At 38.1% G+C, this 21,451-nt stretch overlaps 2 protein-coding genes across 2 annotated transcripts in view; one reads left to right on the plus strand and one right to left on the minus strand.

Annotated features, from left to right (window-relative positions):
* The window catches only part of LOC106056524 (uncharacterized), a 118,341-nt gene that overhangs the window by 50,055 nt on the left and 46,835 nt on the right, over nt 1–21,451 (minus strand). The window lies entirely within an intron of this gene.
* LOC129921944 (uncharacterized) lies at nt 17,541–18,737 on the plus strand. Its single transcript, XM_056005317.1, has one exon. It carries the CDS (start codon nt 17,541–17,543, stop codon nt 18,735–18,737), a length of 1,197 nt encoding a protein of 398 aa, XP_055861292.1.

A 21,451-nucleotide genomic window follows, 5' to 3' on the forward strand; every position in this document is an offset into this window, starting at 1 on the left:
TGTGTGTGTGTGTGTGTGTGTGTGTGTGTGTTAGTATGTGTACACATGTTTGTGTCAATGTGTGTATGTGTTAGTACGGGTATATATGTTTATGTCAATGTGTGTGTGTGTGAGTGTGTTAGTATGTGTACATATGTTTGTGCCAATATATATATATATATATATATATATATATATATATATATATATGTGTGTGTGTGTGTGTGTGTTAGTATGGGATATATATGTTTGTGTCAATATGTGTATGTGTGTTAGTATGTGTACATACGTTTGTGTCAATATATATGTGTGTGTGTGAGTGTGTGTTAGTATGGGATATATATGTTTGTGTCAATGTGTGTATGTGTGTTAGTATGTGTACATACGTTTGTGTCAATATATATGTGTGTGTGTGAGTGTGTGTTAGTATGGGATATATATGTTTGTGTCAATGTGTGTATGTGTGTTAGTATGTGTACATACGTTTGTGTCAATATATATGTGTGTGTGTGAGTGTGTGTTAGTATGGGATATATATGTTTGTGTCAATGTGTGTATGTGTGTTAGTATGTGTACATACGTTTGTGTCAATATATATGTGTGTGTGTGAGTGTGTTTTTGATGCCATTCTAATGGAATCCGAAGAGCAAAGGCAGCTGGTGGGGAAAGTCTCTCTGTGTGTGAGAGCGTATGATAATGAGTGTGTCTGTGTGTGTGTTAAGTATATGAGTGTGTCTGTGTGAGTCTCTGTATGTGTGTAAGATTTCATGTGTGTGTCGTTGTGTGCGTATGATTTTGCGTGTGTTTGTATCTGTGTATTTGCATGTGTGTGCAGGTTGTGGGGTCTGCTTGTTGTGTGTGTGTGTGTGGGGTATTGTTTTCTTCCTAAACAGAAAGAAATAGAACGGAAAGAAATCTACAGCGAGGCTGTTCATTCATACGTCAACATTGAATGCTCTAAACAAAACAAAAGAAGGTGGAGGGTCTGTTTAAATGACATGAATAATACAGAAAGCAAGAGGAGATGTCTTTGGGGCGTGGGGGAGGGGGGTGGGAGGAGAGGCATGTCTTAACAGAGACATTGACATCTGGCCAAGATGAAAGAAAAATACATTTGCGAAACTAATTGAGGTCTAAAGTTTCAATTAGGTTAATCAGTTCACATTATATTAACATTAATTAGTTGTTGTTTTTTTTTTTAAGTATTTTTATTCGTCATTTTTGAACGTCGCATTATCAAGTAGGAGGAATTTGTCCTTTAAAATGTATTTTTTTTTTTATTTCAACGTCAAAATTTGTAGCAATGCTAATATAAGGGTATGAGGCGTATTGACTGAGTGGAAAATCGCTTGGCTTCCTAACCAAAGGGTCTAAGGATCGAATCTAGGTGAAGACTGGGATTTTGAATTTTAGTATTTTTAGAAGCGCCCCATCTCTAATGGTTGCCTAACATAAAGTGGGGAAAAGTAAAGGTCGTTGTGCTGACCATATGATGCCCTCGTAAACCATGGGCAACAGAAACAGATAACCTTTACATCAAGTGACCCATAGATCGCAAGGTCTGAAAGGGGAAGGGGCATAAATATAAGGGTGATGAATGCTCTGGGTTCTTTTAAGCCTTTGAATTGGAAACTAGGTTAGTTGCCTGGTCATGTAGTATGCGCTTTGGACTGTCCTCTGTACTCAAAGTCCACCCAACTCTAATGGGTATTTGGCATTAGTTGGGGAAAATTAAAGTCGGTTGGTCGATGTGCTGGCCACGTGACACCCTCGTTAACCTGACATTAGTTGGGGAAAAGTAAAGGCGGCTGGTCGTTGTGTTGGCCAAGCGAAACCCTCGTAAACCGTGGTCCACAGAAAAAGATGACCCTTACATTCTCTGCCCAATAGATCGCAAGGTCTGATAGGAGAACTTTAAATTTTTTTTTAAATGAAAGATTGTATCGCGCACAATCCTATTTAGTTCTATAATAAAAGATTGTATCGCGCACAATCATATTTAGTTCTATAATAAAAGATTGTATCGCGCACAATCCTATTTAGTTCTATAATGAAAGATTGTTTTTACTTATAGTAACCCATCACCTCGAGACATTTTTTACATTTGGATAGACAGGTTTGAACCTACAACATTTGCAAGACTAGTTTGGCGCTGTAATAAACTCAGCCACCTAAGTCACCAGCAGCGACTTAAGCGATACGTCAAAATCATTTCGGTCATTTAAGAGACTGTCTCGGCCGTCTATCGCTATCGGATACATGGAGACCATTTCTGACACCAATTGTAGATGCCATAGACATTGCCTTTACTGATTAACCTTTTTATTGGACGGGTTAACAATTAGTGGCTGTGTGTCGCAACTCAAGTGAATTTCATTAACTTAATTGGTAGGCGAAGCGTGTGCATGCGCGAGAGCGTGTTTGTATGTGCGCGTGTTTGTTGTGCCTGTGTGCTATATATAATTTTTTAGCGTTAATGAAGTGTTCTAACGACGCCCGTGACGTGTGTGACGGCGCTGTATTGAAACACAACCGGCTCGATATCCCAAACATACTATTGGCGCTTCTTTTTCTTTCTCTTTTCTTTCTTTTGTTTTTCTTTCTTTCTGTTTTTTTTTCGTTCCACTTTCCCTTTCTATTTTTGTCATCCCATTCGTCAATCAATTCCTTTCTTTTGTTTTGTTATGATAATTCTCACTTCTCTATTGTAATTCGTTTCGGATTGAATTTCATCCTTATCATCTTTCTCTCTGTCTCTCTCTCTATTTATCTCTGTCTCTCTCTCGTGGCCTCTCCCTCTTGCCGACTCTGTCTCTCTTCCATTTCCGATTTCCATATTTATCGTATTTTTTTTGCGACACCCGTAGGGAAAAGCCACTTATGGAATTATGCTGTTTGTCTTTCCATCTGTCTGTCACGTTTAGTAAAAAAAAAGCTAAAAGCGCTATTGAAAATCAGATTTTAACATCGCTAATGTCCTGCTAAAATAGGTTCAATGGACTGGGATTTTGAATTTATGGATTTTCAGGACGCCACTGAGACCAACCAACTCTAATGGGTACCTGACTTTAGTTGGGGAAAGAAAAAGGCGGTTGGTCGTTGTGCTGGCCACATGATACCCTGCTCGTGAACTGTAAGCCATAGAAACAGATGAACCTTTCTAGATCACAAAGTCTGAGAGGAGAACTTTACTTTGCTTACATTCTTCTTACAGCATTCACAGTGACACATGGAATTCATCACAGTGACACATGGAATTCATCACAGTGACACATGGAATTCATCATAGTGACACATGGAATTCTTCACAGTGACACATGGAATTCTAAACAGTGACACATGGAATTCTTCACAGTGACACATGGAATTCTTCACAGTGACACATGGAATTTTTCACAGTGACTCATGGAGTTCTTCACTGTCATTGTGTTGTTAAATTCAAGGTCGGAGAAAACACAGAACCTGGAAGTCATTTTTGGTCGTCGTTATATTTAAGGGGGAAGGTTTCCATGTTTTGCATTAAGTGTTTACCCCCTTTCGTCACCAGTCTGATAGTTGCAAGACTTAATTACACGTTAGTTACGCCTTTGTAAACAATTACATTCCAGAAACGCCTATGGCATCAATAATTCAAGTTGCGTGTTTGACTAATTTGGATGAAAGTTGTTTTGTTTTTTTACCTCGGACATTTTTTTGGGGGTCACACTTGGGTGGGCGTTCCTTGTGCTGTGTGTAGAAACACAACTCACCAGTGGACGTGATAGAGCGGTCTGATCTGGTGTGTGAGTTAGCATTCGTGGATAGGATTTAAATGCTGCGATGTTATCTAGGATGGGGAGTTTATTTTTACAGAGAGAGAGAGAGAGAGGGAGAAACGAATAGAGGGAGAGAGAGACAGAGAGGGAGAGACAGAAGGAGAGAAGGAGACAGAGATAAAAACAAATAGAGGGAGAGAGAGACAGAGAGGGAGAGACAGAAAGAGAGAAGACAGAGAGAAACGAATAGAGGGAGAGAGAGAGAGAGGGAGAGACAGAAAGAGAGAAGACAGAGAGAAACGAATAGAGGGAGAGAGAGACAGAGAGGGAGAGACAGAAAGAGAGAAGGAGACAGAGAGAAACAAATAGAGGTGAGAGAGAGACAGAGAGGGAGAGACAGAAAGAGAGAAGACAGAGAGAAACAAATAGAGGTGAGAGAGAGACAGAGTGGGAGAGACAGAAGGAGAGAAGGAGACATAGAGAAACAGAGGTGAGAGAGACAGAGAGGGAGAGACAGAAAGAGAGAAGACAGAGAGAAACAAATAGAGGGAGAGAGAGACAGAGAGGGAGAGACAGAAGAAGAGAAGGAGACAGAGAAACAAATAGAGGGATAGAGAGACAGAGAGCTTGTATTAATGAAAAGAATTAATTATCGGTAATTAATTGACTGATTCTTTACATTTTTTAATATTGATTAATGTATTGTCTATGCCAATGAAAAAGTGTGTAAAGTTTCTACTTATTCCGAGAATGGGTGTGGTAGAAATAACTTGTAGAAAGATTTAACCAGACAGACAGATGGACAGACAGACAAAGTGTGTTGATATAAGCTTTGTGACCAGTAAAATCGTCACATGTGATTGCGTCTTTCATTCTAAATTGGGCTGATGTCCAGCGCAGGCCACAGAACTGAAACCATGGTTTAGACGCCATTGACAATAATGTAACAAAAAGTGGTGAATACAAAAAAATACAAAGACTGCGCATGCGTTGTTGTTTTGTTTCCGAGAGACTTCTAATTGTGATGAATGGGGCCTTGAGACTTCCGCTTTAGTTCTGTCAAGTCAACAGAAAACAATGGCTACATAGTGAGCAATAAATGTATCAGTTAATGTTACGGTCGTGAAAAATTGAAGGCAGGGGAGCGAAGTCGGGCCTTCTTGAAGAATGAACACACACATACACACACACATACACATACAGTAACGATAACACACTCTCAAAGGGAGAGAGGGAAAAAAAGGGAGTGGTTCGCTAGCAAAGACACATATCTAGGCTTAGTTCAAAGTAGACCATTACACTCCTTATTTCGGTTAGAGAAGTTTCGAGAAAAGGCTATCTCCAACAAGAAACCACCTCTTGCATGAAGTTGGATTCCTAGTTCTGCAGATTGCAAGCATTTTTCATAGGTAAATGTCGCAACTGTCAACCACTTTTGGATTTTAAAATAAAAACAAATAAACCATTACAGCCCAGAGTAGTCAATATTGACTATTGGTAGTAAATGTCGAAAAAATCCAGATAACTTATTTCTAGTTTTACAGTTCGGGATCATTGGTATCGGTGATTCGTTGTAGCGCTTGCTACTCTTATCAAATAATATGACCGAAGCTACTAAGTTGACCATACTTCCTTTAGAGTGATTTCCTCCCCTTGGTTCAATGTAAACAAAACTAAATAAATATGAGTGCTAAACGTGATGATAAAATAATTTTTGTATATCGCCACATCAATGTCCTATAGGACCTGTCACAAGTACATTCTATCACCACAGCAATGTCCTATAGGAACTGTCACAAGTACATTCTATCACCACAGCAATGTCTAATACGAACTGTCATAAGTATATTCTATCGCCACAGAAATGTCCTATACGAACTGTCAAAAGTACATTCTATCGCCACATCAATGTCCTATACGAACTGTCAAAAGTACATTCTATCGCCACATCAATGTCCTATACGAACTGTCAAAAGTACATTCTATCGCCACAGCAATGTCCTATAGGAACTGTCACAAGTACATTCTATCGCCACATCAATGCCCTATAGGAACTGTCACAAGTACATTCTATCGCCACATCAATGTCCTGTAGGAACCGTCAGAAGTACATTCTATCACCACAGCAATGTCCTATAGGAACGGTCAAAAGTACATTCTATCACCACAGCAATGTCCCCCAGCTCAAAGTTCAGCCAGGTACACACACGACAATGTACTGGAAGTTTTTAACCATTTGGCTTCTCTTTCCTGTCTGTTTTCTTGTGCAAAAGAGTTCTTCCTGTCTACACGACTCCCGCTGCTATTCATGTGTGTATTGATCACAGGAGATTGACAGGACAATCCAATTCTGTAATTTGCACATCAATTAAAAGCATTAATCTAAACAGCGGCGTTTCCTCTGGCCAAATTTAGGAGATGAATTAGGATTTGTTTTTTTTCATTTTTATGTTGCTTTTTTTAAAATGTGTTTTGTTTTTTTGTTGTCAGGAAATAAATGAACGCAATGTCCAACATTTCTAGTTTTGAGTTCTCTATTGACGTGGTGTATTACACAGGGGGCTCCAAATCTGGCATTTTGATTGCTGAATTTTAAGTTCTTTTTTTTTTTTTTCAGGTCTTTATAGAACCAACAAACGAGTCTAAAAGTTTTCATTAGATGCTGTTCGAGCGTTAGTCTGTGAGAGGGAACAGGCTCTTTGGCTCAACAGCTTGGCATTGGCGTAGCCAGGGATTTGAGAGCCCGGGGTGGTTTGACCTTTTTAGGGGCCCCTACATATTGACATTCGACATCATGACTCGAGATAATGGTGTAATATTTAATGTAAAAACTAATTTCCAACACTCTCTTGAAAGGGGGGGGGGGTCCCCCCTCAAGTTGGGGCTTGGTGGAATTTTCAAATTTTGACCCCCCTCTCGATGGGCGCCCACAGGATTTTTAGCATAGGGGTGCAAGTCGCCACTCATGGCTCAAAGTCGTAACTGAAACATTTTTATTACAAAGAATAGTTAAAAAAAAAAGAAAGTGCACCACGCCATCCCCCTACCTCTGCGACATTAAGTTCACAGTAAATACGTGTTTCTTGAAATAAAAAATAAATAAAAAATAATACGTGAACAAACTATTTACTGTGCAGTTTGGTCAGTTGCGGTCCGTGAATCCCGACGGATGATCAAACAAAAAATGCAAACGCTGCCAAAACTGTAAATAACTTTACTACTGAATTGCTTCTCGTTGCCATGGACAAGCTGGCAATGAACGCTTATCTGGCAATTCTGATATTCTTTAGTCTTCTTTAGGATATTTTTTCACGAATCATTGCCTGAACACAGTTTTAAATGCTACCCATCACGAGGTAGCCATCGTAGCCTTGGCCGATTAGTTTGTCCATGTGAAAAATGTACATAATGTATTCGATGACAAGGAAGTTGGACACAAGCAGTAGCGTCTCTCTAAACAACAATGGCAAAACCAAGAAAACGCAGTTAATTCATGCTGCTGCTGCTCGTATATTTTGATCTCTTGCTGCTGCCAGTGCTCCGTCGATACAAATCAACGTTTTGACTCGGGTGGTATGGGAAGCCCTTTTTTTTTTTATATCTCTTCTATCACAAACTGGTGGATGTGCGTTTGCTATTTTATTGAGCGCTAACACTGACCGCAACTCCGCAAGACGTAAATACATTTACCAAGATGACTGCACTCCTCAATCTTGTTCAAAGAAACTTTCACATATATCAAATTAAAAGACAGCTGGCAAGGTTTTTTACTCCAAGGCAAAAAACAACAAATACTTTTATCATATTCTAGGTCTTTAGTAAATTTAATGATAACTATTAATTATATTCAAATTAAAACAAATTGTTACGACAATATTGAATATTGAATTGCAAGCGTACATGGCCGGACATTAACTACATATCAGCTTGTTACTGTTTTTTTTTACAACGATAGCTTATCCTCATAAACTTTATTTTAATGGAAGCACTACATGTTAAGCTGCTTCCTAGCAGAAGTGAACTGATTTGAAGGTGTAAAAAACTGACTAAAATTCGGCTACCCAGAATTCATAGGGGTGCTTATGAATGGTCAGCCATCAATGCCTGATAAGCCTAGGCTAGTCTACTACAACTGTACTTCAGTCACCGTAGAAGCACTACTTGTCCAGTTGCTACTTAGATTTTAATTAATCTGATGGTGCAAAAAAGTGGCTAGAATTAGGCTACTCAGAATCCAGGGGGGTGCAAGTGCAGCCCTTTGCACCCCCCTGCGGGCGCCCATGCCCCTCCCTAACCATAGCTATGCCACTGCAGCAGGGACAAATCTGATCAAGGAATAGGGTTTAGGATGCAGGTCCAGCTTGAGGAACAGGCAGTTCTAGCTCAGTTCTAGAGTTGGTCACTGCCCGCTGTCAGGTATTTTCAGTTATTAAAAGAGTAACCAAAAAAAAAAACTAAAAGAAATAAATTCCACTTATCTTATCCATGTTGACAAGGAACTCTGTTCGCACTTTAACATAAGCGAGATACGAAAAAAACAACAAGAGGAAAGTTGCTAGAGTCTGTATTCAAAATCTAACTCCCATAATGGAGAGCCAACGTGTTTAGCCACTGAGCTATTCAAGTACTTATAGAAATGGAAGATTTTATTAGTCTATTGGTAGTTTAAAATTTTTTAACGCACTACCAAATTCTCTACGTTATTGTGATTGTTTGGTTCCCCGTCGCCGATTTAACTCTTTCTCTCCTAACTGACGATACCAACGTTGATTCCACTAGAATGTGGTAAATAATTACGGAGAGAAAGAGTTAATACTTTACCCATGGAAAACAAAATTGAGTAATTACGACTTATCAATAAATAATTCGGTTAACCTTTTGTTCAATATGTGTGTTGTCATCGACCCTAAATAATTTGTGCCAATTTTCAGCTTTATCCTAAAATGGGAAGTCGGAGAAATAACGTTTAAATAATTTTGATCAGTTAATGAGTTAATATAAGCTCGGTAAAAATCAGGCAAATAGCACTAGCTACAGTGTTTTGTGTGTTTGGGTTTTTTTTTCCCTCTAGTGTTAAAATCAAGAACACAACGACCAATATCAACGTTTTAACATAGATAGTAACTGGGTTGCTGGGCCCCCACGAGGCTGGGTAGAGTTGCGTGCTGTAAGTGATAGCTTTGGTCTAACAAGGAACAGCCATGATTGATGGCAATGGAGAAACACTCGATGATTAAAATTCTTTCCTTTCACGCCATCTTGGGCTGTCAAGTGTGTTACCAACTGGAAAATTATGCCATCGGTTAGGCTTTAGTCATTTTTCAAGCTATTGAAGTATTTTATGTCCTTTATTTAATTTTATGTGTTTAGGCTAGGCAATATTTTAAAAAAAAAAAACGCGAAAGGGGGAAGTATGGAGTGTATAAAGCTGGTCATGTAGTTAGCGCGTCAGAATAGCAACGCATCTTTCTTCATTTCTTTTGACCTTGGCGCAGTAAAACATTCTAAAATGTGTATTGCCTAAAGTGAAAATTAGAGAAAGCTGAGTTCTGTAAAGAACCATAACTATGCTTCTTATCTAAGGGAAATAAACGATTTGCTTCTCTGATGCTACACATTATCGTGTCCCTTTCCTTCTTTGAATTCTTTGAAGCTATACAGGATTGCGTCCCTTTGCTTGCTTGGGGGTCAACAACGTTGCGTCGTTTTCAATGGCGTAGCTAGGGTCGGGGAGAGGAATCCGAATTCGACGGGCCCCCACTTAAAAGGGGGGGGGGGGCAGACAAATGTCTTAATTTTTTTTTTCTACATCGTAGTGGTAGTGCTACGCCACTGGCATGTGTTCTTGCTATTCAACTGGAGTCAAAAATACTAGAAGGGGTCCTCAGAAAATTGTAAAATTGTACATAATTAAAATTGAAAGAAATTAATCCAATCGGATAATAATGAACTCGTCCATCACTACTGTTTGATATGTTTATTACATTAATTACGTACTATTCGATGACGACCTAAATCGAAGATTTGAAAACATTCTTCACTTGAGTATAGCCGACCAGGTTGTTGAACCCTCTTGCGCGAGAACATACTCACTTGAAGTCTCTACAAAAAGAGGAGTTTAAACCTAATGTTTAATCAAGGATACCACAACTTCTACGTTGCGGGTCATTGTAAAGAAGGTCCCGTCTTCTTGTTGGGTACAAGATGGCGTCATTGCCGTCATGAGCCTTATCACAAAGAAAAGAAACCGACTCGAAATTTGAGCTAGTTGGGCCGGGCGTAAAGACACTCATAAAATCTCACGAACCTCATCAAAGTCATTTTTTTAAAAAGTTATAATCTCAATAAACACTCCTTCAAACACATGCGTTGTTTTTTCATCTATATTTTTTACTTATATAACCTGAATTTATGTAGCTTTTTTTCATTTTGGGGGTCCGTGGACAAGTTTTGACTATATAAGAAGGTCTCCGGGTCAAAACACTTTGAGAACCTCTGATGTAGACGACTTTGCTGCACAGAAAGCAAGGCGTGAGGCGATTTGACCTGAGCTTTGTCACGTGACCATTATCTCGCCAAAAGACAACGATATCATTCATTAAAAGAGTCTTAATGATTATTTTTTTGTTAATTTTACTTATATACTGTACCAATTGAAATTTAGACATATATCTATTAAGTACATTATCTCATGTCATGATAACGAATGTCAAAATGCAGGGACCCCTAAAAAGATCACCCCGGGACCACCAAATCCTTAGCTACGCCACTGGTCCATTGGCTTCTTTGAAACTATACACGACTGCGTCCCTTTACAACTTTGGCGCTTCGCAGGATTGCGTCCCTTTGACTATTTATGGTCATCACTGGGTTGCTTCCTTTCCTTCTTTAAGGCTACACAGAATTACTTCCCCCTGATTGTTTACAGCGTACCTACAACTAAGACTTTCTAGTACCAGAAAATAATCAAACAACCAAATACATCTCTGATGTTTAAATTATTGTAAAGAACAACTTTTAAATCCATTTACATTTTTAAAAAAGTCAGACACTTTTAGAAAATAATTACATTTTAAAGGATAACTCGTCGAAGAAGCGGATAAACTACAGAATAGTGGCGACCTAAAAAAAAAACTTAGTAGGATCATTCTGTGATCTGACTAGGATTAGTCTTTGAACTTAATTAAATTTAGATTTTACCTAATCTGTTCTAATTCCTGTATTGGTTTTTTTCCCCCCTCAAGTATGTGTTTTAGATTCCCAGAAGCGTAATTGATAAAGAAGATTATACTTCAATGTAGGGCAAGCATATATAGAATGTGAGAAAGCGGTCAGGGGCGTGCCAAAGTGATGAAATTGAAACAAATTAGAATTTATTCACATCAAAATAACACCGGGAAGGCATCTAAATATCTACACCAGGGTTCCCCAATGGTGGCTAAATAATTCCTAGTGCTTTGAGCAGATCATGGAAGACGGCATGTCTCCAGAGAATGGAGATAGCAAATAACAGAGTGTCAAGTCCTTTGGGACTTTTCCTAATTTCATGTTGGTAGCGTCAACAGCACCGGGACCTTTGGTTGATGTCGCGGGTGGATCCTGATATAGGGAAGAATTTTTGCCAGAGTTTTTTTATTCTACCGCCAACTCTTTCCCCCCGTAGACCAAACAGAGTGGGTTTACAGTACAAGTGTTATTTCCACACCATCAGTTTTCCAAGAAGTGGGCTGTTTAAAATAATGTAGACTAAAATCTGTCATTGAAATTCACAAATTCAGACAAAATATAATAGTTACAATTGTTTTCCATTCGTCCAAAGCATAGACTATATGTAATATATAGTCTATGATCCAAGAGTCCAGAGTAGCTAAATGCACAGGTTTATTTTGGTGCAGTTTTACATTTGAACGCATTAAAAAGTGTTTTTTTTAGGTCTTTGTTAATCCTTTAAAAATACTTCACTCCTCATTAATCTTCGGACTCGAAGACAAGCCTTATCATTATTATTATTAATCTCTTAATGGAGGTTTTCACAATAAACAAAACAATGTCCTGGAAATATTAATTGAACTTCACTGTTGCCAAATAAATTAAAAAAAAAAAGAATTGAGCTTTAATTTGAACGACATCTCAATGCAGAGCAGTTGAACTTCGTACCGACTCGTCTATATTCATTGTCCAGTTGTTTTTAAATTCTTTTTAAGTCGAAAGAGAAAATCTTTAAGTAATACTTCCTCTATATTAATTCTCTTTTGATACAAACAAGAAATTAGAATTTTTTTTATTCTATAATGCTAAGAAATGCACACAAAAGTTATTAAGTACATTATAAAAGAAATATCTTATTTTGCGCACCGGATACACCAAAGAAAAAAGCTATTTATAGTTTTTAAGGCATTAATAAAATTCTACAGTTAAAACGGAGCTTATAGCATACGTTTGACACAGAATCAAACCTTATGTTACAATTATTTAAAATGCACACATCGCCTACTTGAACTAAGTCAATAAAATATCTAATATACTAAAATACAACAGAGTTTGGTTCATATGGTAAAATCGTGTCAGTCTAGGGCAGGAAAAAGGACAAGCAAATGAAAGCAAGAACTATGAACAATTTCTGAACAAAGTTTCTACATTTGTTGTTGTGATACCATAAAATTCGTGTTTTTTTTTTTTTTTTGCTATGTATTTTTGGAAAAATAAAGTCAAAAAAAAAAAGAACAAATAATCAAAAACCAAAATGTGAAAGTACATTTAATGACTCGCTGAAATCTCTCGAGTGAATTTCAACAAAAGGGATGAGACTCTCGAGGCTTCTGACACCACATTTGAAGACTACTTTGTGAGGCTTTTGACGCCTCTGCCGACCGTGATTGGACTTTTCACGTCTCTGTCTATTTCGACACGAGCTGAAAACTCGTCATTTATTGTTTCGTTTTTAACTCTTTCTCTTCAAACTGACGAGACCAGCGTTGATTCCGCCAGAATGTGGCAAATAATTACGGAGAGAAAGAGTTAATACTTTTAGATTGTCCAGTGAGAAAGTCTGATCCAACCTTTATAATGTTATGTGTGTGAAAACTAAAAAGAAGTCCGAAAGACAAAAGTATAGCTATCGTAATCCCGACAGTTATTGTGATGCCGGATGGGGCATTTTGTAATACACACGTTCATGTTCTCAGAAGGCACGGGGCATCTGTCTCGTGCAGTGGACTGACCTGTTGTCACACTTGCCACTGTTACCGTAAGTTCTACTTAATAATAAATATCAAAATGTCAGAATGTTTGCTATTCTGAATTTGTCAAACATTGTTGACAAGCTGTTTGCTAAATAGTCGCGCTTTAAAACGTTTTTCAAGATCACAAAAATTGCTGAGTGATGTATTCATGATATGAAACGTTACGGTAACTTTATAAACATTCAATATTTGGTCGCCTGCTGCACTCCTAATTTCAGTCCCAGAACGTCCCTTACCCTAACCTCTAACATCTAACCTCTAACCTATTCAAATTTCATGATTTTGACATAACGTTTGTAGAACTCTAAAGATTTTACCAAATCAATTTACGAGTTTTCGGGGACTGTCTTTTCCACGTAAAGAAATAGTTTCACGTTTCCAAATAGAATTATTTGATCTTGTGGGAAATACCCAGTACTGGAAAAAAAAAACTGTTTATGGTCAACTTAGTGTCACATTTTTCATCCTTCTGGCTTAGAGACGTGAAAAACACTAGATCTAAGTCTTTACCACTCAAGTTTGACTAACCGCATTGTCTATAATGTCTTATCTCGTTAACTCTTTCGGTGTTGCTGGGACTTTTACATAACCTGATTGTGAAAAACCAAGTAGTTCCCATGTGAGGAAAGAGTTAAACTTGAAAAGTTGAAACAAAGTGCTTACACCAAGACAGCCGATTTTCAACCATTTGAGTGACGTCCCCGCTGCAGCAGGGGCTCTGTCGACTCTGTCATGTAATGATTATCTCTAATGTTATTTAAGCAGAAGATAGATGATAAGCCATCGCAAAACTAAATTTGCTGGGGGAAAGGGGAGTTTCTTTCTGGGAACCACGGAGAACCTTCGTCATCCCCAGGCTTCTCAAGCCAACGCGGTAACTGCTCTGGTAGAGAAGATTGTATCTATTGTTACTATTTCATGTTTGTGTTCACTAAGCCTAAGACGGCAGCCTAATACAAAGGGGACTAATTCTAATTCAGGGTATATCACCACTTCATTCAAGTACTATTTCATTCCCTTGTTTGAGATACCAAACAAAGTAATTTATTTTCAATAGTTAATTGACTAATTGTTGTTTTTTTAAAAATAGATTCTTGTTTTGTCAGGTAAAAGAAATAATTGTGCGAAATTTCAGCTTGATCCGAGATTGGGTGTTGGAGAAATAACGTGTACAAGCTTTTGGCTAGACAGACAGACACACAGGCAGACATAGTAGATATAAGCTTTGTAAAAATGAACACACATACATATATATGTTGTTCAGACCGAAGACGTCATTTTTCCATTAGAATTTTGAGTCATATTTTTTTCCTTGTCGCCTGGTCATTATTTGGTATGACGTTAATTTTTTCTCTCTTGCTTTTGAGGTGCATTACGCCATCTTGGTCTTGTTAGCAAGCTGCACTTTATACGGATTTCGTTCGGATTTGTATCTTTAGAGTCTTTGTTATTTATTTCTATAGGGTTTCAGTGTTGGCGTTACATATTGATACCGATGATTTTGGTATTACCCTGGACATTGTTGTCGCTCTCGTTGTCACGTATTTTTGGTCAGAAGTTAACGACAGTTCTCGTGTGCTCATTTCAAGTGTGATGCTCATCCACAGTGTAAACAGTACATAATACAGAAACAAATTATGGTAAAAGTTATGAAACTGTGATGTTGCTGAAGTCAATGTTATCAGGTAACAAAATATAAGGTGCATATTTAATTAATAATATTTGAGTAATTACTTAGAATGAGCTTATTATTTTCATTTTTATTTGCTTATCATTCACAGTATTCATTTCAATATCATTATATAAATATCATTTTATTAAATCAGGGACCGACTGGGTGTCGAAATCGGCCTGGACATTTTTATACCATTCGTCCCATAACTTGTAGGCCCCCTATATCATATGTTGGGCATCCAATTCTAGGTCTACCTGTCCTCAAAATGATTTTGTTAAGTTTGATAATGTATCGATAACTTTACGCATGCATACAGTGAACTTTATATCTATATAAGAAATAGAGGCTTTAAGCTTATGTGTGTAGCCCCTTAAAGGATGAAGCCTACTAATAGCACTGTCTACGGGTGTAGGCTATTACATTATTTCAGAAAATGTGATAGATTAAATTAGCATTACACTGTAGAGTCTGTTAAAGGTTGTTTTGTTTTTTAACACGACGCTCAGAGGGCCCCTTTTACAACAGAATACTATAAAACCTTTAACAATTTAATACTTACTAAAGTGGCACTCATGAGGCTCTTTAGGTGGCCTTATTGGCCTTTTAGGGTACCGGCCCACCAGGCATTTGTCCAAACGCCCATATAGCCAGTCATATGGGCTTTAAAATCATCATGCACATCGTTTATTAATTTATGTACAAATGATTTTGTGTGGTGTGTCTGTTGGGCTGAACTTCGGGACTAGTATAATTATCAAGTAAGAAAAACAATATAATATTCTTTAATACACACACATATTGTAATTAAGATTATACTTATCTAACTAGAAATTTAAATATCTAAAAATAAATAAAGTCCTGACAACTAGCTAACAACCTAACAAAGGTTTACATGGCCTAGCTGTCTGGAGCTCCAACCTAACAAAGGTTTACTTGGCCTAGCTGTCTGGAGCTCCAACCTAACAAAGGTTTACATGGCCTAGCTGTCTGGAGCTCCAACCTAACAAAGGTTTACTTGGCCTAGCTGTCTGGAGCTCCAACCTAACAAAGGTTTACATGGCCTAGCTGTCTGGAGCTCCAACCTAACAAAGGTTTACATGGCCTAGCTGTCTGGAGCTCCAACCTAACAAAGGTTTACATGGCCTAGCTGACTGGAGCTCCAACCTAACAAAGGTTTACATGGCCTAGCTGTCTAGAGCTCCAACCTAACAAAGGTTTGGTTTGACTAGCTGTCTGAAAGCTAGTACCAAACAAACCTGAACATCAGCACTCCTCCATTCGGACAGTAAGTTAAGTGTTTTACCGTGTTGTTCATACATTATTGAAGCTTTCAAAAATCAACGCCTAACAAACGACGCAAATATTCCATCCACAATATCTTTTACATACTGACGTTTTCAATGAACTCATAAAAACAGAAAGAAACAAAATTATTAGCGTCGCGGCGAGAGGAAGCGTTCCCCAGGCGATACCGCGCACAGACAGAAAACGACATTAAACACAATCGATACTGCCCACCACTTACGAGTCCATGTAATGGTAGTCTAAAAAAAAAAAGTCATTTTTTTATGTCTAGAGACTTAGTAGAGAACTAGAAAAGGTTAATATGGCTGTCTCGATACTAAAATCCAGTGTTGCACATAAAGTAATGTGAGATGAATTTTCCTCACCAAATATAAAAAAAAAATGTGTCTACCCCCCACTGGAGAATTACGAACATTATCAGGTACTTTTATAGGTCAGTGGAACGAATCATTGTACACTTTTTTTTCTGGTCACAATGACCTATGAGAAACGTACAATCGATACAGATCAAACATTGGATATACCAGACATTTTACAAATATTTTTTTTTGTTTTTGTTTTTCATGCTTCTGCTTGGAATTGCAGCGGGCAGGGTTTGAAACCAGGACCCTCGAGACGACGGTCTATAGCGCATACCACACGACCAGGCAGGCACGTATTGCTTGTGTATCAATAAATGTTAGACTGAACCACTTATCTAACTATTAGCAGTCACACAAATACGGTGCTTGTTACGAAAATAGCAATGATAAAAGCAACAAAAGAGGCTGATACACCTGTTGATACAGCTGTTGATACACCAGTTGATTTAGCTGTTGATACACCTATTGATACAGCTGTTGATACACCTGTTGATTTTTTTACCTTTACCTTTACCTATCCCTTAGTCTGTTGGGCCGTTGGGGCACCAGGCAAGATTTGTCGACCGTCTTTCTCCATTCCTCCCTTTTTTTTGCCTTGTTTAAAACCTCTCTCAATGGCAGGCCCGTCCATTATTTAATGTTGTCCTCCCATCGCTTTTTCTGTCTGCCTCTTCTTCTTCCCTGGCACTGTTCCCTGAAGGAAGGTCTTTGCGAGCCCCGTAGATCTTGTAATGTGGCCAAAGGTTTTAAGTTTTCGTCTTTTCACAATAATTAGCAGGTCGGCATGGGCTCCGATCGCTACAGTAACCCTGTCTCTGATTTCTTGGTTTGTGATGCGGTCTTTGAATGTGATGCCTAGGATCCTTCTGTAGCATCTCAATTCCATTGCTAGGATCCTCCTCTCAAGCTCTCAACACCTGTTGATATAGATACTCCCGCACGTGGTGTCCAGGAGCTCGTACTAGTTCAAAATGTTTTCGTTGTTTCCTCGCAGTTTGATCGAATCCTAGAACTGAGAGAAAATGTCTTCCAGAAGTTTTTAGCGCGGGCAGTTCCGCAAGAAATACGGCAGACTTTAAGACTATTGAAATGTACAAAATGAGTTTCCGTACAATGAGTTACCAAGATCTGCTAGAGTCTAGACCAAATAGAAATGCCATGTCTAAATAAGTTATATAGTCTAGTGCTGACATACAGCTGCTAGTCTAGACACATATACATGATGTCTGTGACAGTAAATGAGTTATTACAAGCTTTGAAGTTTGTAGTTACTATTGATGTTACTTCTGATGTAGTGACTTTTGATGTAGTGACTTTTGATGTAATGACTTCTGATGTAGTGACTTCTGATGTAGTTACTTTTGATGTAGTTACTTTTGATGTAGTTACTTTTGATGTAGTTACTTTTGATGTAGTGACTTTTGATGTAGCTACTTTTGATGTAGTGACTTTTGATGTAGTTACTTTTGATGTAGTGACTTTTGATGTAGTTACTTTTGATGTAGTTACTTTTGATGTAGTGACTATTGATGTAGTTACTTTTGATGTAGTTACTTTTGATGTAGTGACTAATGATGTAGTTACTTTTGATGCAGTGACTAATGATGCAGTTACTTTTGATGCAGTGACTAATGATGTAGTTACTTTTGATGCAGTGACTACTGATGTAGTTACTTTTGATGCAGTGACTTCTGATGTAGTTACCATTGATGTAGTGACTATTGATGTAGTTACTTTTGATGCAGTGACTACTGATGTAGTTAGTATTGATGCAGTGACTACTGATGTAGTTAGTATTGATGCAGTGACTACTGATGTAGTTAGTATTGATGCAGTGACTACTGATGTAGTTAGTATTGATGCAGTGACTACTGATGTAGTTAGTATTGATGCAGTGACTACTGATGTAGTTACTTTTGATGCAGTGACTACTGATGTAGTTACTTTTGATGCAGTGACTACTGATGTAGTTAGTATTGATGCAGTGACTACTGATGTAGTTAGTATTGATGCAGTGACTACTGATGTAGTTAGTATTGATGCAGTGACTACTGATGTAGTTAGTATTGATGCAGTGACTACTGATGTAGTTAGTATTGATGCAGTGACTACTGATGTAGTTAGTATTGATGCAGTGACTACTGATGTAGTTAGTATTGATGCAGTGACTACTGATGTAGTTAGTATTGATGCAGTGACTACTGATGTAGTTAGTATTGATGCAGTGACTACTGATGTAGTTACTACCATTGACGCAGTGACTACTGATGTAGTTACTACCATTGACGCAGTGACTACTGATGTAGTTACTACCATTGATGCAGTGACTACTGATGTAGTTACTACCATTGACGCAGTGACTACTGATGAAGTTACTATTGATGCAGTTCAGAACAAGATTATGACTCTTCCTAATTAACATGATCCAAAAAGGCAGCTATAAAAATCATGTGACTTGACTTCATTCTTAAACTTTCAAAAAAAATGCACACATCTTATTCTTTTCAAATAAACGTGATCCCATTTTGGGTGATCCCTGACCCTTGTCTTCTCATTATTCTCACCTGATCTCATTGCTATGAAATAACACGTGCAGCTGTTCTGGAGGGCTGGAACGAAGGGAGGGGGAGCTAGTGACAGAATGAGTCAGTAAGTGGCGAAAGTTCAGAGAGCACTTTATTTACAAGAAAACAAAAATGTTTCATACATGTTCAAATTTTTGTGTGAGGAAATGCAAAAGTTTGAACAACAAACCACTTTGCTAAATGAAGCAGAACTCTCTTTATCAATAAATTATAAATACATTTCCCATTTTCCACTTTAGCATTCACAATTTTTTTTTTGTGATAGTGAATGGCTCCAAGTCTGCTAGTAGTAACAATCTTTCAAGATACTTTTTAATGAAACAATACTGGCTTTTATCATTTGCTTTAAAGCATGGTTCTCCCTAGGTGTCTGACATTACGTTTAATGTTGTAGATCGAGTCTTACATTCTTTGTTTCCTCTTACATCCTATATTTCTCTTTCATTCTTATATTCCTCTTACATCTTATATTACTCTTACATCTTATATTTCTATTACATTCTGTATTTCATCTTACATTTAATGTTTTCTCGTATATCTAGTTCTTCTTATAAATGTGGCAGTGTTTATTAGCGGCCCCCGAAAGCGGAAAAGACGCTATTAGTTTTGTGCGAAATGTCTGTCCGTCCGTCCCGTTTAGATCTCGTAAACTAAAAAAGATATTGAAAATCCGACATCACAATATTTTAGACCATTCAAAGTTTTGATGCAACGGCTACTTTTTTTTTTCTGAAAGCGAAAAATCTCATTTTTAAAATCAGTTATGCAAGCAGTTTTTTAAAGAGAAAAACCTAGTTAGTATGCATTATAAGTTAGACCTAATTTAAAACGAATAGTAATCTTATAAATTTCATTTTCCTTAAAATTTTTTTTAATGTGTATCTTCTATTTTTTAAGGATTTGAATAACAGATTGATCCTTTTCAAAACAATTAGATCAATTATAACACATCAGTTAGGCCAGGGGAGGCGCGGTGGCTGAGCAGTAAAGCGCTTGGCTTCCGAACTGGGGGTTCCGGGTTCGAATCCTGGTGAGGACTGGGATATTCAACTTTGGAATCTTTGGGCGCCTCTGAGTCCGCTCAGCTCTAATGGGTACCTGAAATTAGTTGGGGAAAAGTAAAGGCGGTTGGTCGTTGTGCTGGCTACATGACACCCTCGTTAACCGTAGGCCACAAAAACAGATGAACTTTATATCATCTGTTCTATAGACCACAAGGTCTAAAAGGGGAACTAGTTAGGCCAGGTTCACATTTAACTTTACATTCACTTTCACCTATCCTTTGATCAGCGGGACCGTTGGGGCACTACACAAGATCTGTTAACCTTCTTTCTCCATTCTTATCTCTCATTTGTCTTTGATATAATTTCATTTGGATGTTCTTTCTGAAAATATTGAAGCCTGCCTGGGTGGACCACTTCGGGGGCCGATTTTGAGTTTCCACATACAGCGCATCTTGCGACCTTGTTATAATTGTACCATTGTAAACATGTTCAAATTAAGTTAAAATAAATTCTGGTGAGGTTAATTTACATACTTCGCTTATTAATATTTTCGTAGTTTGTAACACAGATTCACACACACACACACACACAAAACCCCATTGTCTTAGGGATCTGCCTCTATCTCTTAATGGAAACTAAAATAGTATGCACTATGTCGCTTCAGTTGTAGACAAATATGACCTGGTCCAATTTAAGCACGTAACACAAGGTATCGGACGGTATCACTGTGAGGCTCTTAGTATAGAGACGCACCACAGTTGACGGGGCTTTGAACGCGACATTTAATGACGTCACGGATAGTGGGGTTTAGCTTGCTTATGTTAATATTAGCTAGTTAGGGTTAGGACCCTAAGCTGACAACATCGTAGCAGGGACAGAGACTCGACTGTGTCCTTTTTTTGTATTAAACTTCATTTAAGTATCTAACGGGCTGAACTTAGTCATTACGTCATGATAATGTGAAAGGCCTGCAGTTTTAACGTATCTGATATACCCGTACAAAAAACTCACAACATCTTCTGAGTAAACTCTCGAATCCAGACAGCCATCATGTAACTGCAAGATAAAAAAATGGCCAAAATATTTCACGTTGACAGTCGACTTACCGGCTAGATGCCGATTCGTGGCATCAGAACACATCTTAATGCTCCTCTAACACATGACCTAATTAGTTAGTGTGTCGTGACACACCTGTGATATAAGGACCGCGAACTCGATCACATGGGCTAACTGTTATATCGTAGCAAAAGTGTCGCACATCGTGTAACCAGTGTCCCCAGCTCCGGGAGCTAAAGGGGGGGGGGGGCGTGTCTGGACAGTCACGCGACTCATATTGTAGCTACGAGGCATTACGCCGTACGGCCCAGTTTCTTGCTAGAGCACTACGGGATGATTAGTCCTTTCTACTGTGTTCCCAACCGGAGCTCATCTCAGGTTATATTGTAGCGACTTAATAACGACATACCGTTTTATTTCCCTATTTAATCTAACACCTGTGCAATTGTTTACTATCCTGGAAGAAAACTATTCAAAGTATAACAATA

This window comes from Biomphalaria glabrata, chromosome 12 (genome assembly GCF_947242115.1).
Source record: "Biomphalaria glabrata chromosome 12, xgBioGlab47.1, whole genome shotgun sequence".
In the NCBI taxonomy this organism is placed as follows: domain Eukaryota; kingdom Metazoa; phylum Mollusca; class Gastropoda; family Planorbidae; genus Biomphalaria; species Biomphalaria glabrata.